Source organism: Acipenser ruthenus, chromosome 4, assembly GCF_902713425.1.
Source record: "Acipenser ruthenus chromosome 4, fAciRut3.2 maternal haplotype, whole genome shotgun sequence".
In the NCBI taxonomy this organism is placed as follows: Eukaryota; Metazoa; Chordata; class Actinopteri; order Acipenseriformes; family Acipenseridae; genus Acipenser; species Acipenser ruthenus.
This window is the reverse complement of record NC_081192.1, coordinates 41,777,364-41,796,965: the sequence shown is the minus strand read 5'-3', so window position 1 is coordinate 41,796,965 and position 19,602 is coordinate 41,777,364. Positions and strand designations below refer to the sequence as shown.

Below are 19,602 nucleotides of genomic sequence, written 5' to 3'. Positions count from 1 at the left end.
CTTGAAATCAATTATTATAAGGTGACATTGGTTTTATGTTGGGAAATATTTTTAAGAAAAATAAAAAACTGAAATATCTTGCTTGAATAAGTATTCAACCCCCACACATTAATATTTGGTAGAGCCACCTTTCGCTGCAATAACAGCTTTAAGTCTTTTGGGGTAAGTATGTACCAGCTTTGCACACAGTGTCGGAGTGATTTTGGCCCATTCTTCTTGGCAGATTTGCTCCAGGTTGTTCAGGTTGGTTGGACGACGCTTGTGGACCGCAATTTTCAAATAGTGCCACAGATTCTCAATGGGATTGAGATCAGGACTTTGACTGGGCCACTGTAGGACATTCACCTTTTTGTTCTTGAGCCACTCCAATGTTGCTTTGGCCTTATGCTTGGGATCATTGTCCTGCTGAAAGGTGAATTTCCTCCCAAGCTTCAGTTTTTTAGCGGACTGAAGCAGGTTCTCTTGCAGTATTTCCCTGTATTTTGCTACATCCATTCTTCCTTTAATTTTAACAAGATGCCCAGTCCCTGCTGATGAGAAGCATCCCCACAGCATGATGCTGCCACCACCATACTTCACTGTAGGGATGGTGTGTCTTGAGGCATGGGCAGTGTTAGGTTTGCGCCACACATAGCGCTTTGAGTTTTGGCCAAAAAGCTCTATCTTGGTCTCATCTGACCACAAAACCTTTTCCCACATCGCAGCTGGGTCACTCTCATGCTTTCTGGCAAACTCCAGGCATGCTTTCAGATGGTACTTTTTGAGTAACGGCTTCTTTCTTGGCACCCTCCCATACAGGCCAGAGCAGAGCTCTTGATATGGTTGATTGGTGCACCATTACTCCACTCCCAGCCACTGAACTCTGTAGCTCCTTCAAAGTGATTGTTGGCCTCTCTGTGGCTTCTCTCACAAGTCTCCTTCTTGTTTGAGCGCTGAGTTTTGAGGGACAGCCTTTTCTTGGCAGTGCCTGGGTGGTGTGATGCAGCTTCAACTTCCTGATTATTGCTCACTGGGATATCCAAACACTTGGATATTATTTTGTACCCTTTCCCCAAACTATGCATTTGTATTACTTTATCTCTAACTTCCGTAGAATGCGCTTTGGTCTTCATTTTCCTTCAGATTCACAGCCTGACCAATGATCCTTCAACAGTGGGGTTTTTATCCAGAAAATGTGACAGCAACTTTAATGGTTCACAGGTGGAGGCCAATGGTAAGGTAATTGTATCCTCGTTAGGGCAATTTCTTTCAGCGGTGTAAACTGGGAGCTTCCACAGCACAGGGGTTGAATACTTATGCAAGCAAGATATTTCAGTTTTTTATTTTTCTTAAATATATTTCCCAACATAAAACCAATGTCACCTTACAATAATTGATTTTGAGTTTCAGTGTTTTAAAATAAATTATCAAACAGACCGAAATTTCAATGTACCATTTGTAATTCAGTAATATGAGAGAATTGGTCAGGGGTCTGAATACTTTTGCAAGGCACTGTATATATGTGTGTGTGTGTGTGTGTGTGTGTATTTCAAACAGTTCAGTTCTAATCTAAATAATCATCAAATATTCACTATCAAACATGTGAGATTAATTTAACTATAGAATGATAAACAAAAAAAATAATGTTCTGATTTTGGTAAATAAAAAGGGATTTCCACAAATATTGGTGCTTTAAAATACTTTGCCATCATGTTTCATTTCAATAAACTGTCATCTACATAATCATCCCTGATTGGTTTGTGCATTTTTAAATAAAAAGAACAACTACTTCACTGTGTTAGAGTGAGACATTTATTAAACGTGTTGTGTAATATATTGTTTAATTATAAAGATGCTCCTAAAACAAAATCTCCCACACCAAACGGAAAACATTAAAAACAGAATTAGATAATGTATTCATTTTCATTTAGTTTGACCAATAGTAATGAACTGTTTAACTTTTAGTTATAAACTGTACATTTATTAAGCTTTTACATTCAGAATCTACAACCTAAAAGTCAGTTGTCCACTAAATATCAGGCAGAGGTGTTGCAGTGTCTATTGAAATGTCCTTAGTTAGGCCAGGTCTATAAGTGATTCGGAAGACACAACTTGTTTCTTGCAATCAGTCCTAAAGTATATGTGGATGAAGCTGAAACGACGACTGGGAACTTAGATAAAACTGGTGTCATCATGAGTGGGTTCAACTTGTCAACTCCAGCACCTTGTACATGACCTGTTCCTGCCTTGCTGTTTAATGTTATTTCATCTGGCCACCTTAGGGAATCAGACTGCAGATTTGTGGACAGTGTTGTTGCTAGAAACATGGTTGTGCAACCTTTTGCACAGTCACATAACTTTATTTAAAAAAAAAACAATGAGCCACACACTCTGTTTCTCAGTACTGTACATACAAAATTGCGGCATACAATATCTGTAGTATGGCTTAAAAGCCATTTCAGCCTCCATCTTTCATTGCTAAAAGTGTTGAAATGAAAAAGTATAATTTTTACTAAACTTTTGCCAATTGCTCCTAAACCTAACCTTAAAATAAAAAGTAAGATAATTTAAATTAATAAAAATAAACCAGCACGTATCACTGATTAAATATGTAACTATGCTGTACTGTAGCTTCATAAACTGTATCACAAATGTATTGTAGTAACCCTGTGTTGCAGTAAGCCCATGTTTGCATTTATCAAAGAATGATACTGTACATGGTTTTAGCATGCTTTAATAAATATTTTTACATTTGATGTAAATAAAATATTGCACATGACTCGGGCACATTGATGGGTTTCATTTGTACTTTAAGCATCTTAGCATTTACATAATAAGACATAGAATGCACAAATACAAACAGTTGTAATACACTAGCACAAGGAACTATGGAAATCAATCTAATTCACCAAAAATGACAACAACAGGGTTTGGGACATTTGTACACAGGGACATCAGCATTTCTTAAGTTAATTTGCATCAATAACAGCTGTAATTAAAACATAACCATTTATCCAGTATTTGAAATCAACACACACCACAATTGGACTTATGCACATATAACTAATTTCTTTGTTTTACGTATTACAACTTTCCATAGTAGTTACTGTATATAAATGAAACAGTGCAAACACTTTACAGGGTGACAGTGCCCAAAAAAAGAAATATCCTGTATTATATAAAATGTTTTTTTAATATTTAAGGGCTCTTGATTAGACTCGTGCATTTAGTGGGTGTTAGGGGTTTGAATGTTGGGACAATACACAGTGGAAGGTGCACGACGAAGACTGTGCAAGCCCAAAACACAGCACCCACGCAGCAGTGCCCCAATGTTATAAACTGGGTCAGTTCCTCCTCTTTGGGTTGAAAATAGCCATGCCACTGTCGGCACAAGTGGAACAGCTACTGCCAGAAGATCCAGCAAGAAACTTCTGCTCCAGTATTGCCTTTCCGCAACTGCTGTGGTCTGCTGATTGCTACTAATTGACACCTCATCCAGTGAATCGAAATCAAGTTCCTTCATAATGTGGTTCTCAATGGACGCTGAACAGATGCCCGAATCCTCCGATTTTTCAGGGGACGCAAAAATAGCAGAATTCGGATCACTGGGAGTTAAGTTTAGTACTGCTTTGGGGTATTCAGTGAAAGAATGAGCTGCAGCTGGAGAAAATGTGGCGATATATTGCGATTTCATCAGATGCAGGAGAAGGTTTTGCATATCAGAAGCACAGGGGACAACATCGGTCTGAATGGCTTTTTCAGTCACCACCGTTTTACCTTCAATCATGGGGACATTACCATAAGGCAGGGCAGGTATCTTCTTATATGTTGCGCTTTTAACCATCTTGGACTGAACTGCACTGAACTTTATTTGGGAGTCATCGATTGGTTCAATTGTAGAAGACAACATGATATGCTCAAAGAAATCCGTCCTGTTTGCCATCTCGTCATTCACAAGCAAGCCACTATCTGCCATCTCCTCAGCTGCTTGATCCTCCAGAGCCATGCCATCTTCCACCTTGGTAAAGGTTGAACTGCCAGCTAAGGATTTGCCTGGCGAAGTACAAATGTAGTCAAGAGTCGGCTCATCTCCCAAAGACCCTTTCTGAGCCAACTCCATATTGCGCAACAGAGACTCCAGCTTCTTATTTTGAATGTTAATGTCAATGAAGTATTTCTGAATCCCTTTGTCCTTTTCCACTAGGCTGTTCTTCATGGTTTCAACCACCTGTCTCAGTTGCTTTATTTCCTTTCTTGCTTCTTTAAGGGCCAACTGAGCTTCAACTCTATGACACTCCTCCTCAATCCAGTCGTCTCTCATGCGGCTCAGTTGCGTCTTCAGTTCTTCGATCTCAGTTTCCCTTAAAAGAATTGCACGTTAAAAAATGTAAGTTGCATAATCATAAACAGAAATACTATTGTATCAAAAGGATACAGTATATTAGAGATGCAATTCATATTTCATTTTTGATAAAGAGGCCCATAAATAAACTCTGGTGGTGAACACCAGCAGGATTAATAGTGATCACAGTTGATCTTTAAAATAAAATAGACACCACTCAATTATAAAATGGTAGATTGCAATACACATATTACACTACATACAGATAGCAGTAAAAATAAAAAAAAATGTAAAACAACTTTTAAATTCGGAAAGGGCATTGCCACAAATTTTAGACATTTTTCTATGGCAACTAAAACTCAACATGTATCCAGATTACAGCACTTTGTTATTGACTGGTCTCCCGTTATGCAGTACACTAAGTACGTAGAAGACCTGCAGTAGCAAATGCAAGAGGTGTTGTAAGAAAGCTGAATAGAAAAAACTGACACTCTACTTTAAGTACTGCATTTAAAGAACAATAATTACTTTTCATGAAGCCTGGTCTCAGAGTCCTTCAGTTTAGTTTTAAGGTGTCTAATGGCAACCTCTTTTTGTTGCAGAGGAGTCAAGTACTGCTCAGGTGCTGGTGGTTTAATGCCATGGTGGTCACCACAGGAAGCATATCTACCCATGCTTGTTCTTCTGTAGCTATAAAATAAAAGACACACTTTAAAACTCTGGCATGTCACGTCATTAAAGAAATGCTGAACCTGGGCTGGAGTAGTCATCCCAGCATGGTCTGCACTGGGTTTGTCAGTTACAGACCTGCTTTTTCCCTACTAATGAGGGACTGCAGTTAAGCTCAGGACACTTGTAGATATCCCATTATCCCCAAGTGACTGTTGTATCCCCCCTGAAAATGAAAACTAACAGCTTTCGTATGTATACATGTAACAGCATAATTAGAAGTCTGTTTGGCTTGTGGTTGTCTCCGCCCTGTTGACAGACCAGTAATTTCCACTGACTGAGGAACACAGACTTGGATAAGAACACACCCAACACGTTTACTTAACTATCCTGAAGTACTGAGGAAACACCTTTATACCAAGTTTTTTCCAGACATTACATCAACTTTGAATGCATCACTGCTTTTACTTTTACTATATCCTAAAACAAAAAATCATCAGTTATTTTATTCGCTTATGTCAATCTGGCTTTGAAAAACTAAAATGTCCCTCCCTTCTGTAACCTTACAGAAATCCAATGAAGCACTTCCAATACTGGAGGGACAGGTTTGGTATGCGTGAATAATACTTCATTTTTATTAAATTAGATAGTTATGTCGTTGAAAGACTTTATTGCATAATTTATATAATTACTGACCGTTGTATATTCAACAATTCACACATTTGTTACCAAAATTATATGGAAAATGTGAAATGCTTAGATGAATATTCAAGGCAATCTCTGATATGCAGAGTCACAACTTAATTCAAGAAGAAGGGTACCTGCGGGTAAGAGAGGACTTCTTGCTTCCTGGTGCAGCCACAGAAGCTTCCCGTGCTGAAATGCTGCCTGCACTGCTTGAGGAACTAAAGTCAGCTTCACTGCCTACACAAGACAAACACAAAATACAATAACACATTAGCAAATCAGATTTTATTTAAATGCAATTGTATTTGTTTTTTCTTAATAGTTCTTAAGTAGCTGGTACAAATTCACATTCTGTGGTTTGCAGTAAATAGCACAAACAAGCAAATGTACTTTTTAAATTTTGTAGAAATAAACCAAACAGAGGCTTGTATGTGTTAAATGTAAATCCTTTACAGACCTTTACAGAGCACTATCATTTCCTCAAGATATTTTGACTCAGAATCGCTAAGAGCAGTAATACAAATTGCAATCACCCCCCCCCCCCCCCTCCAATATAATAAACTATGGCAGATGTATAGGCTTTCGTATAATCCAATTTCACGAGCTCGATATAAGCAGCTTCTCTGTTGAGCCATGCTATCTGATTACAGACTTTCCATGACTTAACACAGCTCCTACAACACTTCAGATCTTTTGAAGATATGCCTTGGCAGTGTCAGCTTGTCATCACATCAGGGTGCAGCATGATTCCTACCATTACTACCAGCCCAGGGTTGTCATATCAGTTAACAGAGCAGTTACTCTTTACCCTTTCATCAGATGTCCTTGAAATATTTGCAGTGAATACTTTAAAAGTTAATTTTTTCACCAAATCAACCTTCCTTATTCGCCTTTTAGTCATGTGTTTGTTCAAATAATTACCAATGGCTTTTGGTATATAAATCTGACATTTCTTCATCTTTAATACAGTGATGGCATTATCAAAGTTTACAAGAAGAAAATATTTACTGTGCATGCTAGCTGCATTTAAGGAGAGTTTAAATATTGATGTGTGCTGAAAGCAGTTCTAGCTTTGCCAGCTATATCATGTATCTTTGATACCTTTAAAAAAATGCACATGAAATATTTATCTAAACCTCATGGGGGATTACTAAGTGCATTTCCATATCCATGCAGTCAAGGTTAGTAGTTGCCTTTGGAAGTCTGCTGGGACAGTGCATACAAGAGCAAGTATACAGCAGTACATATTTTGCAGATCAGGGTTAGTAAATGGCAGACATTATCTGCATGCGGAATAAAAGAAAAAACATCTTCCAGCAAGCACTACACTCAAGAAAACGTCAAGAAATCCAGTAGGTAAAAGAAGACTATTAGGGATTACAATACACTGTGTAACAATTTTTTTTTTTGGTTCCTTGGTTATGGAGCAGCACGGCTTTGAGGCTCCTGGATGAGCTGTCAATGAAGGACAGTATAACGAGAACATGATGGGAGACTACATTTGGGAGCTGATTCGTGAAAGTGATTTACAGTATAATCGTAAATCTCGAAAAACTACTCACTTCTAAATCTTTTGTAGTCATTTTTGTATTACTTTAGTATAAATACATGTTAATTTGGATTCATATGTTGTTTTTTTCTGACTTTATGTGAACAAAAAGACACCATTTCGCCCGTTTTCTCATTGGAAATAGGTAAATTTCAAAATATCACTGTCCTGGTCACAAAAGCAAAGTTTGTGGGGAATAATAGCCATTTTCTATACTTTTGAGGCATAAGCAATTAGGAAATAACACTTACTACCCAGGAACAAAAATTGTGTTACATAGTGATATCTAATATATTTAAACAAACTTGATGCGTGGACCTTATTTCAGTTATAGTGTTCAATGCCAATTCCGCTGGCATATAAAACAAATAGATTCTGTGGACAGCTGCCACGAACAGCACATTCAGAGCAAATGCAGAGATGTTGCATAACCATTGAATGCATTCCAACTGGAAAAAAACCCACACCCACACTTGCATTAGATAACAGAAACAAAATGCTGCTACAATGTGACATATAATTAGCTTTTCTAGGAAAAGAGCGACCATAACACTCCAGCAACAACTACAGCTTTTTCTGTAATTGTAAAGGAACCAATATTATATGCAAGCATAAAAACTTGCTGTGGAAAATTAAATGTGTTAAGTCAAAACCATTTTACTTAAAATTAAATATAAAATAAATAAAATAAAATTACTCACCTGTTATCACTGGCACTTCTTAACTGGCAACCTGTTGTCAGCTTTTTCAATTAGCTATACAGTCCTCCCTCGCTATAAGGCTCTCGATTATAACGCACCTTGGATATAACGCTCCTACAGCATGTCCCCTAATTCCCTATAATAGTGATTCATGCAATATTTCTACAGTACATACAGTACTGGTGTTGTTCAAACTGTAAACAACTTCTCAGTCTAACTTCCAATTCTGTCTCTCCCTTTTGATACAGTATCTCAACTGAAGAAAAGCTGCCCTGGCACTGTATAACACAGACATCTCATTCAACATTCGTTTTATAACTAAATAAATATTAGGCCTGTTACGTGGCTATCTTTCCTAATGTATTTACTTTTTTTGCTGTGAGAGGAGCTGCAGCTTTCTCTGGGAGACGAGACAATTCAGCTCAAACCTGGGACGAGCCCATTCCCTCTTCCCTTCGCCCGACCCGCTCTCCTTCTCGCACTTGATTTGTTTGTCTGTTGCTTCGAACTAAACTCCTGACCGCCTTTTAGCCAGAGTTTAAAAACTGCTAATTAAAATGATCCACGAGGGGGATGTTACCTTTTTTTTTTTTTTTGTAAAACATATAGTGTTGATTACATTGTGCTTTATGCATGGTTAATTCACGGAAAGTTACAATTTTTGCTTCACTAGATGTGCATTATAGAGAGGGAGTTATTTCATTTTGTATTTTAGTCAGATGTGTGTTGTTATGTGTCCCGCGGCGCCCCCAACCCCCTTCCCCATTTATAACGCTCTTCGGTTATAACGCTCATATTGTGTGTCCCCCGAGACCCGTGTTATAGCGAGGGAGGACCGTACACCTTTTGACCCGGGTTGAGCAAGACAAAGTCCTTGATGTCCGTTAGCATAAACTTTAATTAATCCTCTGCATACTTGCCAATATGCATATGAGACAATAAGACTAACATATTTGTATTTAAAATGGAGTAACTTTCCTGATCTCAACATGTTGCCTTAATTTGTAAAATAAAAAAAAGTCGCTATGCAGTAAAAAGCATTTTACCTACTTACAATTGTGTTAGACACATTTGTATTATCATAATGAGTTAGCTTTGAGTAAAATAAGTGCCTTTGTGGATAAATAATATTTATTTTAAGTATTTGAATTTGTTCTCCATATAAATAATAACTATCTAAGTTAACTTGATGTAGTTTTGTGTAACTAAATTTGAATTCACAAGGCTATTTACAGACTTTTACAGATATTACACGGTAAGGATACAAGTCAGTTATGATCAATTTGTTTTTTTTATCAACTTTTTTTGACGTCCAATTGGTTTTCAGTAAAACCGAAATTAAAGTTTAAAACCGAAAAACCGAACTGCATTTGCGCAGCCAAAGAGAACAGGACCTACCATTATTTTGTTGTTTTTTTAACTGTGACAAAAAAGCTCAATATAGTGTTACTGCATCAACCATACCAATGTATTATACAATTAGATACAACAGCCCCTTTCACACTGGCATGCTCTACCCGTGTCAGAACCTACCTGGGCAGTACCCGGTTCGGCTACGCGATTTCACACTGCTTTTAATAAAGCAGGGTTGACCTGGGTGACAGACGTAAGTAAACAATATGTGTATCAATGCCCCGGAAGCAGCTTGTTACTGACACTTCCATCCAAGCTTCTCTGGATTGAACTGTCGGCCCAAATGTTGATATGAGCAAAAGTTTCTACATCCCTGCTGCTGTCTGGCTCATGCTGTGTCTCAAGCAACAAAAGACTCCTTCAGACTCACCTCTTCAAACAGTACCTGTAGAACTCCTCTGTTTGTATCCTGGGACACTATCACTTGAAATGTATTTGCTTACGATTGTAAGTCGCCCTGGATAAGGGCGTCTGCTAAGAAATAAATAATAGTAATAATAATAATGATCCAGGTACGTAGTTCCACACTACGCGGGATTGTGACGCGGGTAGCCAGGACCCAGGTAGGAGTGCCAGTGTGAAAGGGGCTAATGTAGAAATAATAAAATAATGTATTAATAGATATAGACATTGTTGCCACGGTTGGTTGTAAGTGGCAAAGTTGTAAGAGTCGAACTCCAGCTCATGTGATATAAATGTACATCTGCCCTTACACTTAAATTCAATCAAGAAGTTGATGAATTTTTAGGAGCTGAGAACAATTAAAAAGGTCTAATTAAGCAAATTATTAGTTCAATTAAGGGTCTAGTTAAGTAACTGAGTGCTCCGTTGGGGTCAGGTTTAGGAAGCCCTGCTCTAAGCATTATCAAATGTTTAAAAACAGTGTGTCTAGGGGTTCAGCGGGTTACATATCATCAATATCATCACTCCTACCTACCTCTTTGTAATGGACATGGCCATGGTTCCCTCTTGTAGCGTCCGGGAGGAGCATTCCATTCAGCCATGGCATCGGTTTTTGTTTTCTTTACATTTTCCTTTTCTTCATCAGGAGAAGGAAAGCCTATTGGGCTGATTTCTGTGTCTGATGAAGTCTTAGAAGGGGACACTGAATGGCTGCTTGGGCATCCAGTGTCATCTGGGTAACACAAACAGTTAAATTATTCAACGAAGCCTGTTGTTTGTTACAGAAATGACCTTATCCCCATGACATTATAAAAAGGATAAAACATAAAAAAACGTCTGCCATAATAGTCTCTAATATTGTGTAGAACCATCATGAGGAGCCAGGATAGCACAGATTCAACTTAAGAAGTCTCTAAATTGTTGTGGAGGGATAGTTGACCAATGCTCCTTAAATATCGTCTCTATTTCCTTCAGAGATGGAAAATAGAAGCAAAGTCTGAATTTACATTAAAACTGTTCATGAAGAATCTGTTTCTTGTGCAGTATTGTAATATGAAAGCACCTGTCAAAAGAGCTCCTACTATTAGTCTTGCATAGTCTGTGATATCTTCCTGTTTACATAAAAGTGTGTGCTATAGCTGGCAGGCATTTAAAGTTTCATATTCAAGTCCTGCTGGTGTGGACAAGAGTGAAATGTATAATTAACAAAGTAGAACAGCAAACCCATTATTTTCTTTCTTAGTTGCACTAAAATAGGGTATTTATTTATTTATTTTTTTAAATAGGGTATGCTTATTACAGCTCTCAGACATTTATGATAATTTTTAACTAGTATGTTACATCTTGTTGGTCAAATCTGAGCCCATTCTGTCTTGCATATGTCTTTCAGCTCAAACAGATTGGATGCACAATGCTTAGCTACAGTTTTTTTTTCAGATCAGTCTAAAGCATTTCTACTGGATTGAGATTCGAAGGCCATTTCAGAACTTTTATCTTCGTTTTCTTCAAGAATTCCAGTTGACTTAGCCATATGCTTTGGGTCGTCGTGTTGGAAGATAAACTGTCTGCCAATCAGCCTACGAGTAGATGGCATCATTGAACTTTGTATAATGTTTTGATACATGGCTGCATTTATTCAATCTTCAATCACATGAATGTTTCCAGTCCCTGAACTGCTAAAACACCCCCATATCATGATCGAACCACCTCCATGTTTAACTGTAGGTACAAGGTTTTCTTCACTGAAGGCTCTCCCTTTTTTTCCCCAAACATACTGTTGTCCATTTTTGTGGAAAAGTTATATTTTAGTCTCACTGGACCAAAGAACTTTGTTGAAGAATGCTTCAGATTCCTCATATTTCTCATAGTTCATATTTCTTGGCAAAATGTATACGGTTTGTTTTATAAATGTTCTTTAAAAGTGATTTACAGCAAGCTGTACATGTATATAAGTCTTCTGTGTTCAGGTGCATTTGTACAGTTCTTTCATGCACAATTATAACTAATGCTTCTAAATCTTTCTGTGTCCTTGCTGTAGACGTAATTTTCTTTGAATATCCACTTCTTTCAAGCATTTCAGTTGAATTTGTTCTGTAGTACTTCTTGATTATTGCTCTGATTGTGGATTTCAGTATTCCATATTTCTTTGATACTGTTCTGCATGTTTCTCAAACATGAATCCAACTTCTTTGTCTAGCTGTATTGCCAAAACATTCTTTTCCAACAGATGTTGGAAATAATTACCTCTTTTTCTGGCTATTGGCTTTATAATGCAGCTTAGTTATGGTGTAATGGTTTTTAATGAATGAATATAATTTTAAATGAGTTCTATTAAATTTTAATATAAAGGTGCCAATACTTTTGTCATGACAAATATTTGAAATTGCTTAAGTGATTTTGTTTTTTTCAATACATTGTGTATTTTGGTTTTTGTCATATTAATTACTGACTAATGTTTGCTAAATGCATGTATTTAACATGTTTTCTTGAATTATCATACGTTAAGTGCAGGGTGCCAATACTTTTGTCTGTGACTGTATTTATAAAACATGAAGTAAATAGATACAGTATGTGGAAAGATCTGTATCATTGGTTACAGAGGTTAAGACAATGTGGCAGTTAAATGGTTAATTTCTAGTTGCACTTTATTGAGAATCATAAAATACAGCTGTATAAAAAGTATTGACTGTACTGCTGAAACTTAAAGCATACAACTTCAAAATGGCAGTTATATTAGGTCAATTCTAGCATACATTGTGCACATCAAGTTTCCAAATCACTCAAAATATGAAATTTCAAGTAATATGATTTATTAGATATTAGCCATAGCAGCAGCTAAGGGTGCTTAATTTGTCTACCAAAAAAACTTAGTTAATTTGACCAGGATCAGACTAAATAATGTTTAAACTATTTGAGGTTGGAACAGCACAGAAAGATTTCACAGCTTTTACTTGGTCAGCAGTTTATAGCTGCATTTAGGCTAATGTTAGTTAAAGACTAATAATAATCTTAAACTACATTTTTCACCCTATTTTTTTATTTTATTTTTTTTATCTCAAAATGTTCTGAAGTACAAGGCTACCTTTGCTGCTGAGCACCTTATCTACACAGCTGAAATAAAACAAGGAGCCTTTTTATTCAGATGATTGGCGTTCATTACATTAACACAACATATTGTAGCATGCACAGGGGAAGGCAGCAGCGTGGCTGGTAGGTGACGTAATCACACTCTATAAGCCTGATATAAGCTCCTTGCAATGGAGCCAACTCTTTTGTACAGCGGTATCGGCGCTATGCTTTAGTGCAAGAGGTCCTGGGTTTGCGCCCATCCTCCACCTGTGTGTGGATTGCCTCGCCCTGTGTGATGAACCTGTTAACTGAGGTACGCTACAATATTATTAAAAATAAATAGTTTACCTGAGGAAAAGCTATTGCTGCTAATGGTTCTTCCAGAATGTCCAGAACTCTCCTCTTCTGAAAATGGGGATTCTGACACCAGCGATCCTTTCTGGTCAGGGCGGTACGGTCGAAGGACAAGGCGAGGAATGCGACTGCGGGGGGTTTCCTTCTCTTGCTTCTTCTGTTCCTTTAGACCAGCACAGTAGGCATATGTATTGCTTTATGAGACTAACACACAAACTAAACACACTTAAAATGGCTAAAAGTGGTTCAAAAGGAAATATAAAATTGATCTGTTAAAAATAATTTAGTTTTTTGTCTGCTTATTGCACAGGATCTGTAGCCATGACATACCACCATCGCAATCACTATGCAGCAAATCTCTGAGATACGTTATTGTTTTTTTTATGTAACAGAAAATTAGCTGAATTTACTTTTTATTCTATTTCCAAATTACTCATAATAAACGACTGAATTATTTAATAACAACATTGCAGGTATCCATTTTATTTAAATACATGCAAAGTCAGAAATAAACATTTGATTTATGAAATGATGTACCTGTACCTATGTTCTAACAAAATATTCCACAGAAAAATACCCATCGTTTTATATTTAATTTTAAAAAGTGCACCACTATGTGAATATTAGTATCAAAGACTAGTGGTACCTCGTATTCTTGGAAAGGTCCCATTCCGCTTGAAACAGCACTTCTTTCACGGGAACCTGTCAGGTAAGAAAAATGAGACCTCAGAAGTGTCACGTGGCATTGGACCTGACAACAGCTCTGCCTGAGGTTACGCTGTAGCGTCATCTGAATATAGTGAAAACAAATTTTACAGTAATATTTAACCCATACTAACACAATTATACAAACTGTTCTTTATTTGTAAATGCATCTTATTGACTTTATAATAAACCGATCAACTCACCCAGCGCAGCTGACAGGCAACAAGAGTTGTTTAATATGTGAATGCATTATAAATACATACAGTACACTATGTAATTGTATTTATTTATTTTGATTTAAACATTTAAGCACAGATAAGAAACGCTTGTTAGGTAGGGTCCACTGTTTTTAAAACCCATTGTGATAAATTAAATCAAATGTGCAGTTCATGAGACTTTATTCAATAGGTGGTTAATTTAAAAGTGTATAACCTATGACTCATTTTAAAAACATGTCTTAAAACATATGTGAATAGGGCCCTGGATGTTGGGAGTTGGGGATACAGGGCCCATGGTTATTGAATATGGTTGGATATTCAGCACCAAAAAGAATTATTACAAAAATACCCATAACAAACACAGTAATATAATCGTTATATTATTAATCATAATAGTTTGCACAATAAGGTATGATAAGGCCTGCAAGGTCATCAGATCTATTCAAACACGTGCTACTTTTTCTTGTTAAAATCAATCCTTAAAATCCAGTACCTCAACCAGGTTACTCATTCTTTTAATCAAAGCAATATCAATTTCCCAGTAGCCGGCCTGTGTCAATGCTGAGGCTAGGTTACCTCCCATGAGAATCATGCACAGCAGCGCATGAATCTATTTCATTTAGTTACCTCCATTTTGCATCGCGCAATTTGTTATGTATGTTTGCAACTTATTTTTTTCCCCACAATACCAACAGCCTTCATTACATATGAAATGGACTGCTGCACTTCTTCTCATGTTGGGAATGTTGTCAGTAACTTCCCTCAGTGTTTTTTCTTGGTTCATGGATTAAACTGCAGCTTCTTGTGTCTGAGTCTCTCCTCTTGTGGGTAAATACTCTCCATCTTGTGGGTAAATACTGTCTCTGGTGGTTTAGTTATTTTTATCATGCTTGTTATTTTTCTATTCCTGTCTAATGTAACACAGTTCTAAAATATAGGCACACTTGTTTCATCGAGTAAGACTATTCAAATATTCATCTGAAAACTAGAAGATATAGCACTAGAAGATATAGCCGAGGTGCTTGCAAATAAGTTTTATTTACATACACTAAGTGACTGAAATATCAATTTAATTTTAAACATAACACGAATAAAACAATTAGAACAGTATAAAACTAACATTACATTAAAGTTTACAACTTAGGTTCGGGAGGATGCACAACCCCCCACACATTTATCACTTCATCTAATTGAATCATATCATCTAATTCAGGGGTTCTCAAACCCGGTCCTCGGGACATCCTGTGTCTGCTGGTTTTCATTCCATCTGAGCGCTCAATCACTTAACTAAACCCTTAATTGAACTAATAATTTGCTTAATAAGACCTTTTTAATTGTTTCAGCTCTTAAACAGTTGCAGAGTTTAAGTTACTTATAAAATGTTATAGCTAACTTGCAACTGTTTAAGAGCTGAAAACAAGCAAAAAGATATAATTAAGCAAATTATCAGTTCAATTAAGTAATTGAGAATTGATTTAAATTGAATAATTACAGCTAGCATAAATAACCTGTTTACTCACCCTTCCTTTCACATTTGTTCTTTTGCAACCCACCTCCCGCCCGCATCTCCTACTTTAAATGTCTAAGTATAGTTCTATGGGCATCTCCTGCCTCGTCCAATGGCAAGGTAAGGGGATCTTCGATCCAAGTAGGTCTTATGCCAAATTGTGTTTTCTATGTTCATTTGCTTTGCATACCTCATCAATAAAGTTTGTTTATCTAATAATTGTTTCGTGGGGTTTGTCCTCAGCTACTGAACTACTTGGTTGTAGTAGATTCTAGCATATTTATATCATTGAAATTGGTTTACTACACTGTGAAAAAATGTGATTACAGTAGATAATGCTGAAGGACTACTGGTACAGCAATGTTATAAAGGTAGACAATAGATATATTTTTTTTCTGTTTGACTAGGAAACACTCAGCTAGTCTGACAACTGTGCCTTTTTCCACTACTCCAACATTCTTATACCAATGGGTGCTGAAATCTGAGAACACTGAGTGTCAGGCAGTGTCAGATCACATTGTAAGCAATTAAAGCAGACGGCCAAGAAACTGGCCTTGACCACAAAAAGCAAGTACACACGCATTCATTAAAAAATGGAAAATGTGGTGCACATGGAAACATGTAGTAAGACTACTGTCAAATCTTGACCTCAAATGTACATAATGTTTGGTCAGACTTTTAAGACGGGCATTTTCTGAAGCTTGACAAAGGTTCAAAAGAAATATTTGCCATAATATGTATTTACCAGGACATCAGGATCTCTAAATGCGTGTTCCAAGATTGCTTTATAAAGGGGCTATATTACAGTATTAAAGACTTATAAATCATGGAAATGCTGTATGAACCTAATAAATCCATTAGAAAATGTCACTCTATGTAGGCTTGCAACCATTCGCAAAAAGATACACTCAGACAATAAGCAGGCTGTGTGATACATTATTTAGATTTGATTCAGCAGTGTGCAGTGGCAGAGTATCATGCTTAGCAACTGACTTAGCAACAGGAATAAGGCACTGCATCAATAGCACTGATGCTAAAAGTGCAATACATATGCTGGAGTTGTTTTGCCTGTGTCTGTTTTCTTTTCAGATTATGAGGCAATCACCATTTGCCTGAATATTAAAACGTGATACTGGTGAGGTTTTTGTTGTTACAAAGCATGTTTTCAAAAATTTTAATTTGCAGCACTGAAGACTAAATCCTCTTCTTCCTTAGAAGGCTGAAAGGTTCATCTATATATGTCTTTTCATCCTTTGCCTTTCAGACAGAATGGTAAAACGCATCATATAAATGTTTGTGTTTTATGAAATGGAAACCTCTACCCATTATGGGCTAATTTGAAACCATGAAAACTCATTTCTTGTTGTAATCTAAAGAAAATATATAAATATAAATTACATTTTTAAAACTACTGAATATGTTTTTAATAAAAAGTGCACTGGACTTCATATTTATAGAAGTTTTTATCATTTATCATCATCTTTAAATGGGTGTACAATCAGGTATGGTAGATGTATTCAGTGGTATTATTGACAAAATCTTTATATGTTTATGAGTGTTCTCAGTGTAAACAACTTTTTAAAATAATTTTTGAGGGCGAGTTTGTGTTTACATTACTTGACATTAATAGTTATTTGCAACAGATGCCACCCACATCCTTCTCCCAATTTAAGGATAGTGATATTATTTTTAGGGATGTGAAATTACTGCTGTCTGTTTCTGGTCATCTTGTCAAGACACTTGTAAAAGAGGCCTTAGTCTCAATGAGTTTTTTCCTGGTTAAAGAATGAATACATAAAATAAAATAAATACAATTAAAATGAGTTGTTTTTTCAGTTCCCTCAACTTGTACTTTCATTCTTTTCTAAATCTGGGACTTTTCTTGGAATACTTCTTGGACTTTCCTGATGGAGGACTCAATTTTAATGAACTAATACTATTGCCATAAAAATGAAAAAGCTGTTTACAGTGGTTTGCTTATTAGAACAGATCCATGGATATAGTTTTGACCTGTCTCAATTTGTTTGGTCCGCATGTGTGTTTACATAAAATATCACTTTAATACACATTAAATCTAACAATCAGATTCAAATTCCATTCTCTTAAAATAACAGATCCTTATATTATCAATCATAAACTTCTAAAAACTGAAATGTTTGTGGGTTAATGAGTTTTTCCTCTGAACTGAAATTGTAGTATAATACAGTAAGTTATTCCAAAACACATCTCACATGTTGGCTTGCCAAGTAAAACAAGCTTAAAACTGATTCATTGATGTGAGCATGATGGATTTTTTTTTAAAAATACATTTTTATATAAAGGTGGCTCTATACTTCCCCCCCCACACCACACACACAATTTGTGCCATGATGTAATGCCTGCTAACATGAATTCTGAATTTATGCACCTGCTCAAAATGGATATGCCAAACATTGTTGTAACATTCTTCTCAATTAATATTGCAAAAGAAAAACAACAACATTACATTAGTTAGCCCAGCTAAAATGACAAAACAATGGCTTCATCATGTAAGGTTCAGTAAGCATGCATGTATGTGTTTGTTCCTGTATGATTATTGTTCCATGACATATTCCCAAAACAGCCACTGTTGCCTAGTAAATTTTACAAATGATGTATACCATTAAATAAACACTATTAAATTACATTTAGAGTAGCAATAAAAAAAAACAATTAAAATCGCAGTGTTCCATGATATAATTGTATTTCAACTGTATCAAATAATGTTATATTATTATTATTATTATTATTATTATTATTATTATTATTATTGGCTTCAAAACATATCAATAGAGAGCATAGTTAAAATTCAAACTTGCCTCAGAAATGTCTTTCAACACAAATCCACACTGGTAGGCTATGGATCTTCGTATCCGGCCAGGATGCAATATACAATTTCTGAATATTTCTAGTAAATAGGCTCTTTTATTTGGTAAAACTGCGCGAAGGTATGTAAAGTAAAATTAATTGATATCCTTCGAGGGGTGATCGGCATCAGTCTTCTGGTCCTAGCGCTCTGGCACTTGATTGTGATACTCCAGCAGTCGAGAGCAGTGATGGGATTGGACAAACAGCCAGAAGCAAAAACATCATTGGGATGACAGAAACCAAGACGTAAAAAGATGACTAATATTCCCTGGATTATATAAACAGAGAAAATACCATTATTTGCACTGCATGATGCAAACTGTGGAAAAAGGAACCGAGTACACAAAAATATCAAAACATTAACATCTTTTTAACTCAAAGGGACTGCTCTTTACCCCAAAACATAGCTAACAGAACCGTGCCAATTTTAATAGTACCCTTTCGGGAACTAATGATAGCGGATAACGTGTTAACAACTATATCTATAAAAAAAGTGCTTTACAGTTTGTCTCATAAAATATAATTTTGCTAGATATGTTTATGTAGTGATAAACGTACCCCTTTTATCAACACACCGTATTCGTATAACCTAATAACATATTTAAACCACGTTGTCTTTTAGTTTCCAGTTCTCACTCAGTCTTTCTTGTACACAAACAAAATACGAATCTGGTAAAAAGTTATTTTATAGTATATGTTTCAGAAAAAAATGTCCTAGTTGCTGCTTAACCCTACACGTAATTCAGTTAAACTCAAAGAATCTTCCTGGTGGCAAAAATAAGTGTAGTAATAAAAGCAATGATGCACCAATTGGGACAGATTAATACGCGACTGTAGGCGACAGTCTTTTGATTTATGCCAATAGTAATACATATCCTTGAATGCATATTCATCTATGCTCTAAAATGCTAAACCATACTCCAAGACCCTATTTTTTCTTTTTTTTTTTACTAAGAAGCATTGCTATAAATTGATATCCCATATCCAAATACATAAATTGTACACCAGATATTATTTAAGTACCAGTGTAGAAGGACAAGGTTTCTCCCAATCTGAGAATTTTAGTCAAAGCACCACAGGATGAGCAAATGGAGAAGCAAATAGTCATATTCAGTTTAAAT

At 36.1% G+C, this 19,602-nt stretch overlaps 1 protein-coding gene across 1 annotated transcript; it reads right to left on the bottom strand.

Moving 5' to 3' along the window:
- Positions 1-2,764: 2,764 nt before the first annotated feature.
- On the bottom strand, positions 2,765-18,683 carry LOC117399767 (syntabulin-like). Its single transcript, XM_033999137.3, has 7 exons — positions 18,433-18,683; positions 13,812-13,867; positions 13,160-13,328; positions 10,278-10,475; positions 5,812-5,914; positions 4,850-5,011; positions 2,765-4,340 (listed from the first exon to the last, which is right to left on the bottom strand). Exons 2-7 carry the CDS (start codon positions 13,833-13,835, stop codon positions 3,206-3,208), a joined length of 1,791 nt encoding a protein of 596 aa, XP_033855028.3. The 5' UTR covers positions 13,836-13,867; positions 18,433-18,683; the 3' UTR covers positions 2,765-3,205.
- Positions 18,684-19,602: the final 919 nt, after the last annotated feature.

Excerpts from the sequence above, each read along its gene's own strand:
- LOC117399767 (XM_033999137.3), bottom strand. The coding sequence starts at position 13,835 with ATGGGACCTTTCCAAGAATACGAG. Across the intron at positions 13,329-13,811 it reads GACCTTTCCAAGAATACGAG|GAACAGAAGAAGCAAGAGAA; the intron begins GTACCACTAGTC and ends GCTGGTCTAAAG. Across the intron at positions 10,476-13,159 it reads CAGCAATAGCTTTTCCTCAG|ATGACACTGGATGCCCAAGC; the intron begins GTAAACTATTTA and ends TGTGTTACCCAG.